This window comes from Delphinapterus leucas, chromosome 12 (assembly GCF_059928025.1).
Source record: "Delphinapterus leucas isolate spDelLeu-1000000601 "Yukka" chromosome 12, BTC_Dleu_Yukka2, whole genome shotgun sequence".
Lineage (NCBI taxonomy): Eukaryota > Metazoa > Chordata > Mammalia > Artiodactyla > Monodontidae > Delphinapterus > Delphinapterus leucas.
The window spans coordinates 79,649,271-79,666,712 of record NC_143140.1 but is presented as its reverse complement, the minus strand read 5'-3'; the positions used below and the strand labels follow the sequence as shown (position 1 = coordinate 79,666,712).

Here is a 17,442-nt window from a genome sequence, read left to right as displayed (position 1 = left end):
CTGCACTCTTACCCTAGCAAGCGCTTCTTCAATGCTGATCATCTTTTCCTTGACCATCACCATCAGCTGAATCCGTTCCTCATCACTCATTGTCAGCTCGCTGGCAACATAGCCCACATCTTCTCCTGGAGATCGGAGAAGAAACGCCATAGGGACAGGTGAAGAAGGAAATAAAAACGATAAGACAGGGTGCCAGTCTTGAAGGCTTGTCATCTAGGACTAGAGAAGGACGTAATTCAGGCGCACCGTCTAGCGCTGTTACTGATGGAGCCACAGGACCAGGAATGGGCTGCTTTGTAGGAAGCCAGTGAGCCTATCTCGCTCGGAAACAAGCTCTAAGAACAAACGGATGTTACCATGGAAACAAATCCTTCAAAATGATCAGAGCTTTTGTGATGGAGGGTCTAGTGGAGGAGTTTTGGAAGAAGGCTGACAGGGCGTCTGGAGTGACAGGTGAGGCAGAGAACTAATTTAAAGACCTGGCTAGAGGGCTTCCCTGGTGGCGCAGCGGTTGGGAGCCCGCCTGCCGATGCAGGGGATGCGGGTTTGTGCCCCGGTCCGGGAGGATCCCACATGCTGCGGAGCGGCTGGGCCCGTGAGCCATGGCCGCTGAGCCTGCGCGTCCGGAGCCTGTGCTCCGCAACGGGAGAGGCCACAACAGTGAGAGGCCCATGTAGCACAAAAAAAAAAAAAAAAAAAAAGACCCGGCTAGAGCGAACAAGCACTCCAAGGCTCCTTCGGCTGAAGGTTCTCTGCGTCCTTCCATTTCAAACACGAACAAGTAGATGTTTTTGCAGAGCAGGGAGAGGAAACCCTCTTTCACAACAGAGAACTTGAAGGTCACAGCGTCTGCTGCAGGACAAAACCTTCATCCTGGTGGAAGCCTAGATCCCTACTAATCTATTTGACTGCTGTTCCTCAGGGGACACGTGTAAATAAATATAATCTCAGGTGTGAAACATCTGGAGATCATTAGAAGGAAGGTACTATCTATGCATGTATCTGAAAGCATCACTCTCATAAATATGGTTCCAAACTGTGAGGGGAACTCAACTTCTAGCTCAAAACTGAAGGCAGGGGGCTTCCCTGGTGGCGCAGTGGTTGAGAGTCCGCCTGCCGATGCAGGGGACACAGGTTCGTGCCCCGTTCCGGGAAGATCCCACATGCCGCGGAGCGGCTGGGCCCGTGAGCCATGGCCGCTGAGCCTGCGCGGCCGGAGCCTGTGCTCCGCAACGGGAGAGGCCACAACAGTGAGAGGCCCGCGTACCGCAAAAAAAAAAAAAACACAAAAAAACTGAAGGCAGGCAGAACTGCAGAGGGAAAGAGAATCCCTCAGTTAGGATCCTTTGAAAGTGTTTTCTTGAAAAGCGAAATGGCCATCACGTCTCATGTATGTGAGCCACGTCAGCGTACATGCCTTTGATCAGCGTGTGGGGAGAGTGTGTCGGTGAAGGTGGGCCGTCATGCGCAGCCGGAGTTCTCATCCCCCATCCTTCTCCTCCACCATGTTGTTCCCCTCCACACCTTACAGGAATCAGTGCCATCAGGATGCTCGGCTCTAGCTTCATTTGCCCGTGGTATAGACAGATGGACTGAATGAGTCTGGCTGCAGACTTGTGGGAACCCATTTCACTCAAGACCTACCTTGGAATTTATGTTCCCCTGTGTTTCCTTATCTCACTTCCTTTTTGTAATCAATCAGCCCAGAAACACCACTCAAGTGCCCTTCGCCACTCAGCCCCTTGTGCGGGAAGAGTAATGGTGTGAGCCAGGGGAGGGGAGAGCCTGCAGCTTTGATGCATTTTACTATCCGCCTCGCCTCCAGTGGTGGAGGGGAGTGGTGGAGAGAGTTGCCTGGGTTTAAAAAGAAATGAACGTTGAGCCGGTAAACTGTTGGCTTCCTCCCTCCATCCCCTTCTCTCTCTCTTTCACCTTTTCTTTCTTTCTAAATAAGACTTTGTTAGAATCCAAGGTTTACTTTGAATCGTAAGTGATGCTGGGTGTGTCTCAAAATGAAAAACTGGGAATGCTTAAGAATAACTCTCTCACAGCAGGACAACTTAAATAAGCCCACTGATGGCTGCCAAGGAACCCAGGTGTGCCACTGACACACACTGTGTCCATTTTTCTCATTTCCGTGTGTAGGAATAACTGGAGAAGCATTCTGCACAGGCTAGACACCAAGATTTTGTAAAAGAAAATAAGTCGTGTCAGTGGTGAGCAACTAAAAATGTTCATCTAATGATAACCTTATCCAGCCAGACTGGAATCTGGAAGTAGCTTCGTTTCCCCTCCCTGTCTGAATACTGGAGAAACATAAATTATACAACTGGGCCTCAAAGGGATGACATATTTACTTACTATATAAACAACAACAAAAGACACAGCTAAGAGGAGGCAGGACTGCCTTCACAAAGCAGCCCGGGCAAATTCCCATGATGTCAGCCCATTAGACAGAGTTTCCAAGGGTAACAACCCCATAACTGTCCCTGCCACAGAAAAGCATCAGCAGTTCTGAAGATTGCAAAGGCCCCAAGTGGCAGGGCAGGGGGGAGGGTCCAAAACTCACAAATGCTAAGACTTTCTGGACCTTTTTAGGGTCCATCTTGGCCAGTAAAGATCTCCCTGAGGTTGATGTGATTGAGAAAAGGAAAGATTTGGTCTTTGCTGCCAGATCTGTAAAAGAAAGGACTGCGAACTCTTTCCATTTTGATTTCTTTGATTTAAAAAAAGAAAAAAAAACAACCCACTGGGATGAAGTCTTAAAGTAATGATAGGAATGTCAGAAAGGCTGCACGGCGTATGGGCACATGCAATGACTTATTCTAACTTACAGCATCCATTTAGATTAGCAGCCCAGGCTTCTTAACATTTTAGAGCTAAAAGGACCTACTGTCTGCTAGCTGTGTTACAGTACCTTTTGAAGTCTGTCTCATTATTCCTTTCTGACTCTTTCGGAAGTTCTGCCAGAAATACTTATTTTTCTTCTTCCAATCTCCTTTTCCTTTAAAAAAAGAAAAAAAAAAAGGCACAAGCAATAAATTCATTAATAACAAAAGTAGCCTCTTCCTTACAACTCAAAGCTTGTAAGAATACTTTGATTTCACAAAAAGACAGTTTTTCTCTTTCAGTTTGTGAAAAGACTTAGAAATGCCTATAAAGTTGTTTAAAAGAAATGCAAATTTCCTAAGAGCAAGAAATGGTACAGTAGGGTTAAGATGAGAAATAAAGAAACATCAAAAAAGCAGGCAAGGGCTTCCCTGGTGGCACAGTGGTGGAGAGCCTGCCTGCCGATGCAGGGGACACGGGTTCGTGCCCCAGTCCGGGAAGATCCCACATGCCGCGGAGCGGCTGGGCCCGTGAGCCATGGCCGCTGAGCCTGCGCGTCCGGAGCCTGTGCTCCGCAACGGGAGAGGCCGCAACAGTGAGAGGCCCGCGTACCGCCAAAAAAAAAAAAAATGAAGAAGCAGCAGCCCTAGCTGCTCTCGTGGACGGGGCACACCCAAAGCTGCGGCTTCGTCCCCGTTCGGTGTCTGGTTGCTCCACGGCCACTGGAAACAGGGCCCAGCGGAGTGATGCACTGTCGGTTTCCGCAGTCTAGACGGGCGGTGCCAGGCAGTGTGGCACAAAACAGACCCGTGGGGACCCCGCGCAAGGGGCTCCCAGGCTAAGGGCATTATTTGTCAAAGTGGGATGCCCTCGTTACGTTCTGACAATCCCCAAGACTCTGAGAAGGAAACTGGAGTCCACTAGCCTGAGGCTGCCTCTGTACCCAGAACGTGGAAGGTGCCTGCTGCCTCTGGGCTAAACACAACAGCAAATATCAGCCATGAAAGGTCAAAGTGAAGTAGGATTATCACTACTTGAATCTTTCTCACAAGCAGTCTGGGAATAGAATGTATTTCTTGTAAGCTATACTCTCCCCTTCTCCCATTTTAATGTTTCTGAAATGGAGGTGCAGCTTGAGAAAAAAATGGCAAGAGCTAACATTTATCCCGCACTTAGCATATCCAGGCACTTTGTATCTAATGGCATATCTCATTTAATACTCACTCACAATGAACGTATGACGTATCCTTGTTTCCATTTGTGGATGAGAAAACCGAGGCTTAGAGAGGCAAGTGACTTGCCCAAGGTCATAACTAGTAAAGTTGGTAGTCATGATTCAAATCCAAATCAAAGCTTGATTTGAGCACTTATGCACCTAATCATGATTACTTTGCCAGGCTTTCTTAGGCCCAAACAGAAGAAATGTTACAAAATCAAGAGTGGATTTTATAACACCTTAATTGTGCATAATCTTTCATTCAAAAGTTCCAAACAGAAGGATTTATCCTAAGGACATGATCAGGGATAGGCTCAAGGATTTTTAGTGGTAGCATCATTTCTCTGTGATAGAGAAAAAACTGCAAACAACTTACATGCCCAGCAGAGAAGAGACTGGTTGATTCAATTATGGCACATCCAATAAGACAGAATATTACGCAGACTTAAGAATTTTACTGTAAAAAATACTCAATCATGTAGGAACATGCTCAGGATATATTCAATTGTAGAGTACGATCCATATTATGTTTTTCTGAAACCCACACAAATTCAGAAAAAGAGAGGAAAGCTATACATCAAGATCTTAACAATGTTTATTTCTGGGTGGAAGGATTCTTTGTGGTTTTTGTATGTTCACATACTTATGTGTTCCGCAAAGTATTAAAAGAAAATAATTAATTAAAAATGGTTAAACCAAGAAAAGTGGTACTGACCTACAGAGCTGTCTTCCGAGTGTGACTTATGAAGAGGATTCCTACAAAAGAAAAACAAGTGTGATTACCAGGGAGCTTTACCTTCATGTGAGGACTGAAAACCCTCCTAACTAGTGGTACCCAGCATCAATCAACTGAGGAGAGCCAGGGAAATTTCTATAGAATATTTATCAATGGCCTTCCCCAGCCATCTGCTGCCTTTCTAGAAACCGGCTGAGGTGCCATTTGTCAACACTAATTAAAGGCTCACTCCAGGGTAAGACCTATATTAAATGAAGGGAACGGACTTCACTGGCTGATGGCTGAAGTGCCTTCCATTTCTGTGAATCATTATTCACATGTTAAGTTACTGCCATTGAGAAGTCTCTCATGTAAGTGGGAAAGAGAAGGTAAATAAAAATAAGAATATAGACCTGGCAGATGAGTAAAGTGGTCACCTGGAGGACAAATAAGGGGGGTGCAGGGGTTTGTGGACATCAAGCAACAGGAGATTGGATGCCCCAAGTAGGGGGGCAGCTAGGATGCAGCTCCTCTGGTCCCTTGCTGCCACCTGGCAAGTGCACTACGTGTTTCTCTAGATCTTCCAATTTCAAAGAGAAGTCAGAAGTCTGCATTTCTTTTACAAGAGCTCCACGTGTTTAAGGATGGCAAATAATTCAAGATTTCTAAAAATGTGTCCAAGTTCAATAACACATGTCTGGGCATCAGATTCGGCCCACACCCTCCCCGACCCTAGCTGCCAGTGGGTGACTGTCGATACAGATGAACTCAAATAACCTGAAAAGTGAACCCAGCCCCAAACGCAGGCGACCAAGCCTTTCTCCAGAATATACATAGACAGATAGCAACGTAAAGGAAGAAGGCAGGGAAACCAAAGAAAGTGAAAATTGGTTCTCTCAAAAGGGGGAAGAGCAGGGCTTCCCTGGTGGCGCAGTGGTTGAGAGTCCGCCTGCCGATGCAGGGTACACGGGTTCGTGCCTGGGTCCGGGAAGATCCCACGTGCCGTGGGGCGGCTGGGCCCGTGAGCCATGGCCGCTGAGCCTGCGTGTCCGGAGACTGTGCTCCGCAACGGGAGAGGCCACGATAGTGAGAGACCCGCGTGCCGCAAGAAGAAAAAAAAAAGGGGGCAAGAGCAGAGGCGGAGCATTAATCTTCCGTTAGGTGGGTCCAGAGCCGAGAGAGCAACTTCAGCGTCCCTGAGCTTGCTGACCAGGAAAACCAGGAAGAAGGAACCTGCATCGGAACAGAAGCAGGGACGCCCAGGGGGTTTACACCTGAACCTTCACTGCTCGTACCTCCACCCGGATGGAGGGTGGAGGTGGCATCTGGCGAAACACTCATGTGAGAAAGCATGGGAGGCCAGAGTTCCACTGAAACAATCAGGAAGAGAAGCAGAACGTCCAATCACTTAGCAGTGATTTTCTGCCTACCTGGCGGGTAAAAAGGACCTCTAGAACTTAAGGTGACAGGAGAGGGGCAGGGGGCTTCCTCTCATGCAGAGTCACCTATGATAAGCCATCTCTCTTTGGAACAGCTGCATCGACGCTGGCTGACTGCCGGCTGCCGTCTGAAGACTTGAGCCCTGTAAGCACCTTCAGACCCCACGTCTGCGAGAAGTGAATTGTTTCTGACTAGCACCAAAGCCTGGCAGACCTCTACTGTCCATGAGGGGACAGAGTAAGAGCAAAGAACAGAAAACAGGGGAAAGGACTCGGGTGCTGAAGAGCTAGACTTGAGGCCTAGTTTCTTGCCCTTTCTACCACACTGCCCGCGCAGAAAACGTACGGAAAGTCTACCTCATCGGCACATTTTGCCACATTTAGCTTCTAGGATATACTCTCCTCCCTCCAATCCACACACAAAAAAAGAAAATCCCTAAACATATACTTACTTGAAAGGCTTCTATGAAATAGTTATTTCAGTTTCCTTCCTTCGGAAAAAACGTGTTGATGCTATTGTAAGGTACATGGACAATCATGAAGAAGTGGGATGTACAATGGAGGGAGGGTGACAAAACATGAACAAAGTACCAGCAAAGAAGGAGAAGCAACAGCAGAAGGAGGAGGGGGGAGGGAGGGGGGAGGGGACATGAGGTGGGGGAGGGGAGAGGGCCAGGAAGGAGGAGGAGGATGAAGAGAAGGAACAAAGGGCTTCCCTGGTGGCGCAGTGGTTGAGAGTCTGCCTGCTGATTCAGGGGACACGGGTTCGCGCCCCGGTCCAGGAAGATCCCACATGCCGCGGCGCGGCTGGGCCCGTGAGCCATGGCCGCTGAGCCTGCGCGTCCGGAGCCTACGCTCCGCAGCGGGAGAGGCCACAAGAGTGAAAGGCCCGCGTACCGCAAAAAAAAAAAAAAAAAAAGAGAAGGAACAAAAACACAAGCCAGGAAGGTGCTCAAGGCCACAGAAGTAGGAGCAAGGCAAATACCAGCAGACAGCTGAGTAGAGTTGGCTAGCTGACTGGGGATTAAGGCAGGAAATCCTTCGAAAATAATATTTACGCTAAGGTTTGAATACTTAAATTTTGTTTTTTAAATTCTACTCTGTTGCATTTGTAGCTCAAAGTCATGGTAATACGCCTCAGCCCACCCTACTTCAACTGGCCATGATCTACCAGCACCATCATCAAGCTTTCTGTAGATGCCCTCTGATGGCAAAGGAAGTGGCACATTTATTTTTATACTCACGCTAAGGACCTAACCGCTTACAACCAACTATATCAACTATCCCTAGCTCTTGATAAACTACTTACCCGTGTAATAAACTAAAAATATGTATGTCTTTCACCTTTTCTAAAAGAAATATTTTCAAGGGAAAATGGTCTAAAGAAATAGTACTTTTATTCAGTCCTTTGTTGATTTAGAATAATACACTTCATCGAGCTGTAAGGAATTCTGCCCATCGTTTAATCCAATCCCAATTTTACAGAAAACCATGGTCTCCAGAAATTACAGAAGTGGTGCTCGTTTCCCTGACTGGTTACAGACCAGCAAGGAGCTGTACTGAGGGATCGCTAGACCGGTTGTCTTTCCAAAATACACCTGACTCTCCCTATCTGCATGAAGTATATATAAAATTGCCTGTCTCAGTACGACTCTTCAAAAATCCAAAGGCTCATTTCTAAGTTTTCAACCCATTTTTCACTTGTTCCGCCCGATGGGAATATCTAATACTGTAAAAACACTCCAAAATTCATACTACAGAAAAGTTATGCTCTCACTATTACATAGTTATCACAAAATATAATTGTATTTTCCTCTATAAAAAGCTGGCTTACAACTTTTTCATTATTTTTATCTACCTTCTTCAAATTATCATGTGTTTTGAATATTTACCCTTGGGTTTGCATTTTTTTAATCTATTTGTTACATAAGAGGTGCTTCTCCTAGTCATCATTTGCATTTCCCCCAGAATGCCAGCAGATGGCACTGTAGCTTCTTTATTCAACTTGCTTATGGTAGCCAGTGGGGATTTTGTATTTAAAATTTCACCAGTTCACAATCTAGATACTGGTCAAAGGTAGCAAGCCAATGTTTCATAAGCACGAGGCCCAACTCATCAATTTACAAAGGGGTAAAATGATGCCATATCAAGTTTAATTTGGATGCAGTGAATTTTCCCTGCCAACAGAAGATGGCAGAGCAACAATGCAAAATGCCATCTCCTTCCTCCTTCAGACTGATTATAAAATTCATCCAGCAGGAACAAAAATCAATGATGTCACCAAATTCCAAATTCGGATGGCAGCAGGTGGAAGGGGTCATTTACTGATCCCCTGGTGGAAGAAATTAATGCTCAGAAGTCAGTTCTAAAGAGGCCTCCTCAGACTTCCCTCGTGGCGCAGTGGTTGAGAATCCGCCTGCCAATGCATGGGACTTGGGTTCAAGCCCTGGTCCGGGAAGATCCCACATGCCGCAGAGCCACTAAGCCCGTGTGCCACAACTACTGAGCCTGTGCTCTAGAGCCCGCGAGCCACAACTACTGAAGCCTGCACGTCTAGAGGCCATGCACCATAACGAAGAGTAGCCCCGTTCGCCGCAACTAGAGAAAGCCCGCACGCAGCACTGAAGACCCAATGCAGCCAAAAATAAATATGTAAAATAAATAAGTTTATAAAAACAAAACAAAGAGGCCTCCTCGTAATACATCCTTCCAGCCAGATACTGCAGACGAAAATGGCAGCCTATTTCTAGCCATCACTTTCACTGTTAACAGGGTAAAAAGGATGGGGATTTCCATGCAGATTTCAACGACTGGGAAGCAATAATTAATATTCGGTTGCACTTTGAGAATCTATTAAAGCATTTAATAGTTTTGCATTTAAAGTCTCTGAACTCAATCTTAGTACCTTTTCATCAATAACTACTACTATTAGACCCCAAAACTGCATAAGTGTAAACTTTCCTCAAGACCCCTAAAACTACTCTAGTTCTCCCTGAAGGTCAAATTCATTTCAGAAAATTATAAGGAATACATGAATTAGATCAAAAAATCAATTTAAGGGACAGCATCCCCAGAACTGAACCAATTCTTTTCATCCCACACTCCAGTCTTTAGCAAATTCTTTGTTAAATTGCTTCCTTCCTTCATTTTCACTCATTCATTTATTCATTGCTTCTTTCATTCAATAAATATTTATCAAGCTCTCATTCTGAGTCTGGCATCCCCGCGGCACTGAGATCATAGCAGTAAATAAAAGATGGGTAAGATCCCTGTTCCCTTGCAGCTAGGATGGGGGTGCAGATCAAGAAGTAGGGAGAATTCTAGAAAGGATGGACAGAGAAGGCCTCTCTGAAGAGGTGACAGGTGAGCAGATACCTCAATGATAAGCTGGCATGACATCCACTCCCTCCACTGGGGAAGACTGGTAGGGAAAGAAAGGAGGAAGTAAGAGGTCTACTTTGGCCACGTTCAGTTTGAGGTGTTTGTTGAACATCCCTGCAGAGATATTAGTGAGATAGTTGGATATGTGAGTCTAAGTTCAGGGGACTCATCGAGGACTGGAGTTAAGAATTTGGAAGTCACTTGGATATTTAAAGCCAGGAGACCAACTGAAACCGAACAGAAGCTGAGACTGAGCTCAAGGGCAATCCAATTTTTATGGGTCAGGAAAAGAAGCGGAAGCAGGCAATGGGACTTCTGGGGAGGGGCCAGTGGAGAGAAGGAAAACCAGGGAAGTACACTTTTACCTTTCTGGCTAGAATAATACTAAAATCAATTTAACACAGATGATACTGCTGCCTCAGACGCCATGCAGGGTAAATTCTAGGTTGCTCTATTTTTCCATTGAATCTATTGCTTCACAGCAGAGATCCACATAAGACCAGAATGAAAGAGGAAACTAACAAAGGTCAAAACGAAATTCTTCACGTTTGTATATAGGAGTCCACCTTGCCTAAGGGCACAGAGGTGGTCAGAGACTTAACTGTGTGTCTGAGTCCAAAGCTTCACCCACTTCACTGAACATACTGCTTCTCATTTACATGAAAGAAAATCACATCACATGATACACTACCCTGGTTCTTGGGTAAGTTCCTGGAATAACACTCAGAAGGATTTGTGAGGAGAGAGCACGTTTTCAACCCCAAATGTGAACATGGCCTATGGGTTTATAAGAACTCAGTATTTCAAAAACACTTTTCAGGATTCGGTTGTGTTACTACTGCATGGTCCTCTTGTCTGCTTGTTGAAGGAAAGGAAGCCACATCATTTGGCTCAAACCCATTTTTCTTCTTCTATTTACAGATAAATAGCCTAAGGTACCTCCAGGCAGAGACAGCTCTATCTCGCTGTTACATACTTAGGCTGGCACACCAGAAAGGTATAACAAATGCCCACGCATAAAGGAATTCCTAAAATAGACTTTGTGTTTTTGTTCTGATGGACTGTCCAGAAACTTCATTATAACCAAACAAAAAACAAAAGAAAAACTGTTCTAACCTCATTTCTAAGAAAGGACCATGTGTTACATGTTACTGGAAAATGTATACTTAAGAGGTTTTAAAGGTTCCTTTATCTTGAGTCTCCGGAAATACACTAACATACATTATTAGTTTATTTCCTGCTGGATTTTGAATCAGAGCTTTTGCTGTGTCTGGGTCTTTGACTGCATCATCCCCTGGCCTGCCAAGGCAGTCCCCAAAGCCAGCAGCAATTTTCCTCAAGATGCAGAAAAAGGACTGAGGCATCTGTGTTATTGAATTATACGTGCACGGGGGAGGGAGAAGAAGGTAAATGGGTTGAGGGCCTTTTTAGTAGTTAGTATTCTCTTTTGCTTTATTCTTTTTTTTTCTCGTTTTGGCCGTACCACGTGGTTTGTGAGATCTTACTTCCCTGACCAGGGAATCGAACCTGGTCCCCAGCAGTGAAAGCACCAAGTCCTGACCACTGGACTGCCAGGGAATTCCCTTCTCTTGCTTTATACCTTTACCTAAATATAACAAACTACTCACATTTGTATTTTTCATATTTAGTGACAAATCATTTTGTGTAAAATAGGTAATTCCTTAATTTGACATTTCTTATTATCCTTTGGGTAGCAAAGATATTTTTCATATAGGAGCATTTCTTCTCTATTTAATAGGAATAAACATGAAACAAAATTCAGCTCACACTATCCACTGTCTGCCATGAAAATTTAAGGGTCACCCTTCCCCCAGCCATGGGGTAAGGGCTGGGATAAGGCATCCGACGTGGAGGGTCCCCAGTGCTGGGCGCTCACTCGTGGGGTTGGGGGGTTGCAGGGAGCGAGTGCCTCCTTAAGTTCCGTGCCCTCCGTTATCTCTTGCTTTACCCTTGATGGGGCCCTTCCCAGCCAATAACCATTATATTCCATACACACAATGGAAATTAGCTTGCCAATTTACTGGCTGGGATGGAAGGTAACTCTCTTGCCAAGCGGCTGGCTTATTGTTCGAACTCCCTGAATATTCAGTACCGATGACAACGCTGGTGACGTGTTGTCACCCTGGTGAACACACTCTCCATACGGGCTTTTTCTTTCATTTCACAGTCTATTCCCGGCCTGTACTTTCTGGCTTTTTGTTGCAAGGTCACCTTCCTAAGTGATCAAGGCAGAAGCCAAATCCAAGGCCGTGGCCGACACTGCACAGGCTCAGTGCTCACAGGCTCAGGAGTCAGGCCCACCCGTGACAGCGCTGCCGCAAACCTAAGCCATATTTTCCCTTTTTATGTGCAGTAAAACTGTGGTGTAAAAACTGTACCTCCCTTGGTGGGTTGTTAGGAGAATTACAGGAGACAGTGAATATAAAGGGCTTAGGGCAGTGCCTGGCACTTGGTGAGGTCCCAGTAAATGTGACCTCTTGTAACTACTCCCCAGAGCCGCCTCAAACACACGAATATGCTTGGTCTTTGGGCAGGATTACGCCACCCTCATCCCACTGAGCGCTGCCGCTACTCAGCCCCTATTCTAGACTCCAGCAGTTTCTGAATCCCCAAGGTTCCTCTTTCTTATTTTTCTTACATTAACTTGCCTCAAAAAATTTGGACGGATGTCGTGATTTCTCTTCCTCTTCTCAATCTCACTTCATACAAGCAATTCATGTTTTTCTCAGAATTAAAAAAAAAAAGACAGAAACAAAAACCATCTAACACAGCATTGTAAGTCAACTATACTCCAATAAAATTTTTTTTTAATTTCATATTTTCCAAAAAATAAAAAGAAATCACAGCAACAATTGAACAAGATTCCAACACACTTTATCCATTTTTTCAGCATAGTATAATTAATATTTGCTTATATCCTACTGTCTTCCTTAAGCAGTAAGAACTGTACCAATTTAGATGACTGTGTTCAACACAGTGTATACTAAATAATCCTTCATTTATGTTGAGTAGATTTCCATATGGATACATATCATGGGAAATAATCGGAGCCCATCAATCATGTAATATTAACTCTCCAAAAGAAACGGCAGGGTTTCCAGGTTTAAGAGTGGATATTGTCCCAAAGCAAGAATACCAGGGAATTCCCTGGCAATCCAGCGGTTAGGGCGCCTCGCTTCCACTGCAGGGGACGCAGGTTCGATCCCTGGTTGGGGAACCAAGATCCCACAAGCTGCGCAGTACAGGCCCCGCCCACCCCAAAAGAGAATACCACCTAATCTTTAATTCCAATTTCATGAGGGTCTCTTATCACACAAATCAAATTCTCACACTTGGAAAGTGCTAAAAGAACATTTGAAAAGTTTGAAATTTCTCGCCATGAGTTTTGGCCTCTTCAAATTTTTCTTATTCTACCCTCTGCTTTATAATATCTTTGGTTTTAAAACTGCCATCAGGGGCTTCCCTGGTGGCGCAGTGGTTGAGAGTCCGCCTGCCGATGCAGGGGACACGGGTTCGTGCCCTGGTCCGGGAAGATCCCACATGCCGCGGAGCGGCTGGGCCCATGAGCCATGGCCGTTGAGCCTGTGCTCCACAACGGGAGAGGCCACAACAGTGAGAGGCCTGCGTACCGCAAAAGAAACAAAACAAAAAAAACCTGCCATCAGAATCAGTTTAGGTGAGCCTATTCCTTCCATACAAGATGTCTCAAGAGGAGCATCTTATCCAGAAAAATAGAAAGACACGGCCAACCTGGGCGTGCAGCTTGCCTTCTAACAACAATCATTTTTGTTATCCCTCAGTCCTCTGCTAATTACATTAGGGATGTGGAAGTTCTAGGTATTTAAACAAGATCTCTTCTGCTGCAAAGCATGCCTTTTTTTTTTTTTTTTAACACTAACTGTCCTCATATAGTTAGAATGGACATAGTGATTCCTCTTCCACTTCTCAACTGCCCTTTACGAAAGCAGTCCATGTTTTTCTTAAAATGAAAAAAAATACACGAATGATTGGACATGATGTCAACATGGAGATGCATGGGCAGCTCACTGGTATCTAGACATGAATGACATTATCTCTAATGTTTCTCTGAGGCCACGACCCAGGAAGCAGCCCAGCACAACGGCTCACAAGGTGGGTTCTGGAGTCCAGTTGCCAGTGTTCAAAGACAGCTCTACCATTTACTAACTAGCAACTCCGGACCAGCCACTTGGTCCCACTGAATCCCAGTTTCAGCCTATGCAAGATGGGGACAATATTATTACTGATCATATGGGTTTTCTAGAGGTTTCAGTGAACTGTGACTTGCATGGTGTTTAGAACATGCCTGCATGTGATAAGCACCACCACCAAGACGCCAGCGATCACGACTGCCAGCCTCTGCTCTCACCCAGCTCTCCTTATGGGGTCAAGTCTCTCATAGTCCTTCTCTAGAACGCACTGAGTTTCTCAACATGGAAGGGGTTGGCTCTCTGGCACCTCGGAGGTGACAACAAGCTCTCCAGGCCAAGAGCAGGGCTCCACCCCTGTTGAGTCTGCAAATCCTTCACAAAGGTGCATTGAAAGAGATGTGTGTCCATTCATTCACCAATTGGTTATTTGTGCCGAAAGTTAATGATGCAGGACACTGTCAGAAGTTTGAGTTTCTTGTCTTAAAAGCAGCCAAAAGCCATCTCTCCACAATGGAGGCCCATGGCCTAGTTGTGTCACTGCCACAACTTCACTCCCGCTAAGACTATACAAAGTGCAGAAGTGCAGAGCTCAACATGCCCACAGATGGGTGCTGGGGGCAGGGAAAGACCAACCTGGGATCCCAGATGGTCATCCTCCAAGGTTTCCAAAGCCTCTCAGCGCGTCTTCTCTTTTCCATCTGGGCCATATTCTTCATCTGTGGCCTGCTGGGTCTAACCTGTCTAAAACCTGGCTGTGGATGCCAGCTGTGATGCTCACGGCACTGTGGAAAGTACCGGCATCTATCTCAGCTCCAAGAAGTTATAAATGCCTTCCCAAGTCCCTCAGATTTAGTAACTTATCTTCAGAATATCCACGTGACACAGTGGAGGGTATGTAATATTATCTTTTTATGAAAGTTCATATAAAAAGGCATCAATAACTAATCAGTCTCTTAGAAAAACAACCAAGGATGATTTCTTGCTCAGTGTTTCATGTTTGGTACAGATAATAAAGCCCTGCACAGCTGGATGAAGGAGATGCACACAGCACGGTCCATACCTTCAGGAGCATACAAGATAATTCGGTAGATTATACTGACACACTGCGAGATACGAACGGTTGAGTGAGTGCTCATCACTGGCAAGGCCAGCTGACTTCCATTTCAATATCCATTCTTGTCTTCATTCTTACTGGGAGAACGTTGATTTTGCTTGGGTGGCAGTGTGCCCTGTTAAATTACTCACCCACCCACACTCCCTTGCAGCACGTGGAGGCCAGGTGTCTGGGTTGCCCGAGAAGACATAACTGGAACTTTACAGCAGGGTGTTTCTGGGAAAGCTAGTGTTTTCACAGTGAGAAGAAATGACTCAGTCTTCACACATCTTTTGCCCTTTGCCCTCTCCCTTGGTCCTGCCTGAAACATGGGCAGAATGCCCCAGCGGTTGTCATTTTATTATAAGGAAGAAAGTTACATACTAAGGATACGGGAGTAGAGGAAATAATTCCTTGGAATACCTACCTCCAGACTCCTTGCTATATGAAAAAATATGCCCCCCTGTGCCTCAACACTGCAGATTTGGTTGTTAAGAAGTAAAAATGACAAACTTCTATAAAGCATTGTTCTGGGTCTATCAAGCACATTCATATATATTGCATCAGATTTCAGGCTCACAGAGACCCTGAAAAGAACTAGCCCCATTACATAGATGGAGAGACTGAGGCCTAGAGTACTCATGGAAGTGACTTGTCCCTAAGTCACGGAGCTGGGGCTTAAACTCAGCTCTTCTGACATCCAATCCAATGTCCTTCCCACTAAAAACCAGATTCACGATACTGTGAGCCCGAAGCCAAAACGATGTGCATTTACTGGCACTGACAGTGCAATTTAAGTTTGTGACTTGGCCGCAGGAGGCTGTAGCCCCAGGTCAAGCTCTGACTTTCGATGTTTCCTCAACAGGCATACAAATTAAAGCATTAAAAAAAAAAAAGAGGTCTTGAACTTCTGTTCATTCTCGTTTTGGTGTAAACAGTAAAAACCAATGCCTTCCTTTAACGACCTCGATGCGAACTTTAATTTTTTTTTTTTTTTTTGGTTGCGTTGGGTCTTCATTGCTGCGTGCAGGCTTTTCTCTAATTGTGGTGGGCAGGGGCCACTCTTCATTGAGGTGAGCGGGCTTCTCATTGCAGTGGCTTCTCTTGCTGCGGAGCACGGGCTCTAGCAGGCTTCAGCAGTTGTGGCACACGGGCTTCCATAGTTGTGGCTCACAGGCTCTAGAGCACAGGCTCAGTAGTTGTGGCGCACGGGCTTAGTTGCTCCGTGGCATGTGGGATCTTCCCGGACCAGGGCTCAAACCCGTGTCCCCTGCATTGGCAGGCGGATTCTTAACCACTGTGCCACCAGGGAAGTCCCAAATTTTATATTTTATTTAGGTTTTTATTATCTTCAGAATTACTAAATTACTGTCAAAACCAAAATAAAACAAAACAGGATTTTATCACATTATTTTCACCACAAAAGCTAGTTTTTATAAAATGAGAACAAAAAAACCTGTAAGTAGCTTTGTTTACATTTTTAATGGCTGCTGTTTATTCCGTAAATAGAGCACAATTATTCCTTCCTTCTAGTTATTTCCCCTTTAAAATTTACTGCATATGTGTAATAAATATGTGGTCCAAGAAAGGCTTTTCTGCAAGGAAACGTGGCTGAGATTTGAGGCTGGCTGGATCAACAGGGAAGCACCTGCCTGCTCCTCTGGAAGGCCGTTTGATTATCAGTATGTGTGACGCAGGCCCCAGCTCAGGAACGGGTGTGGCAATGGCCTCTGTACCACTCTGCCTGGTACAGGGTGCATATGGGGTAATTTATCCCAGCAGACGCTGGCACAGTAAGGAAAACCACCCTTTGGTATTCTTATCAAATTTGCATGGACCAGCAGGGAAAGCCAGGCTGCAAAGAGCTGGCCCCTATGCGCCAGAGCCTCAGGATGGGGAGACAGGAGGAAAAGAGGCTCCTTTCAATGACCTCTTCAGTCTGTTTCCATGGCGATGGCTCCGGAAGCAGGTCAGAACTTTCTCAGTGGAAACAAACAGTGGCTCCCATTCACCATCACCCAAGCCACGCCAGCCACACTGGCCGCTGTGCCATCTGGACACAGAGGAACCTGGGGAGGGATGCGGGGTCCAGGGCTGCTGCCAGCCTTTCTTCTGTCAGCTGTTGGGAAGGGAGCAGGGGAGTCAGTGAAGCCGCCTCTGAAGGCCAAAGCTGGAAGAGCCGCGGGCATGCCGGGCCCTTCCTGGCCGCCTGATCACGTGCTGGAGGCACAGGGACCAACCACCTTCTAGGACAGGGGAGTGGGAGCCACCTGCCAGCCCTATGTCTCCTGGCTGGCAGCACAAAGGATCGGGTCCTTTCCACAGTAACCACTGACACAATCTTTCTTTTTTTTTTTTTTGGCAGTACGCGGGCCTCTCACTGTTGTGGCCTCTCCCGTTGCAGAGCACAGGCTCCGGACACGCAGGCTCCGCGGCCATGGCTCACGGGCCCAGCCGCTCCGCGGCACGAACCCGTGTCCCCTGCATCGGCAGGCGGACTCTCAACCACTGCGCCACCAGGGAAGCCCTCTTTTGTTTTTTTTTTTCACTTTTAATTCCTTCAAGACACAGCTGATGAA

The 17,442-nt window shown here is 46.0% G+C and overlaps 1 protein-coding gene across 24 annotated transcripts in view; it reads right to left on the bottom strand.

The window, feature by feature from the left end:
* The window catches only part of SASH1 (SAM and SH3 domain containing 1), a 324,315-nt gene that overhangs the window by 68,393 nt on the left and 238,480 nt on the right, over nucleotides 1-17,442 (bottom strand). For 20 of the 24 annotated variants that reach the window (XM_089922116.1, XM_089922107.1, XM_089922109.1 and 17 more), the window contains 3 exons: nucleotides 4,761-4,801; nucleotides 2,918-3,004; nucleotides 1-125 (listed from right to left, as the gene is read on the bottom strand). In XM_089922116.1, the coding sequence (XP_089778242.1) occupies nucleotides 1-125; nucleotides 2,918-3,004; nucleotides 4,761-4,801 (253 nt within the window). The remainder of the gene's footprint in view (nucleotides 126-2,917; nucleotides 3,005-4,760; nucleotides 4,802-17,442) is intronic. The other 4 variants (XM_089922112.1, XM_022558828.3, XM_089922110.1 and 1 more) reach the window with 1 other exon arrangement.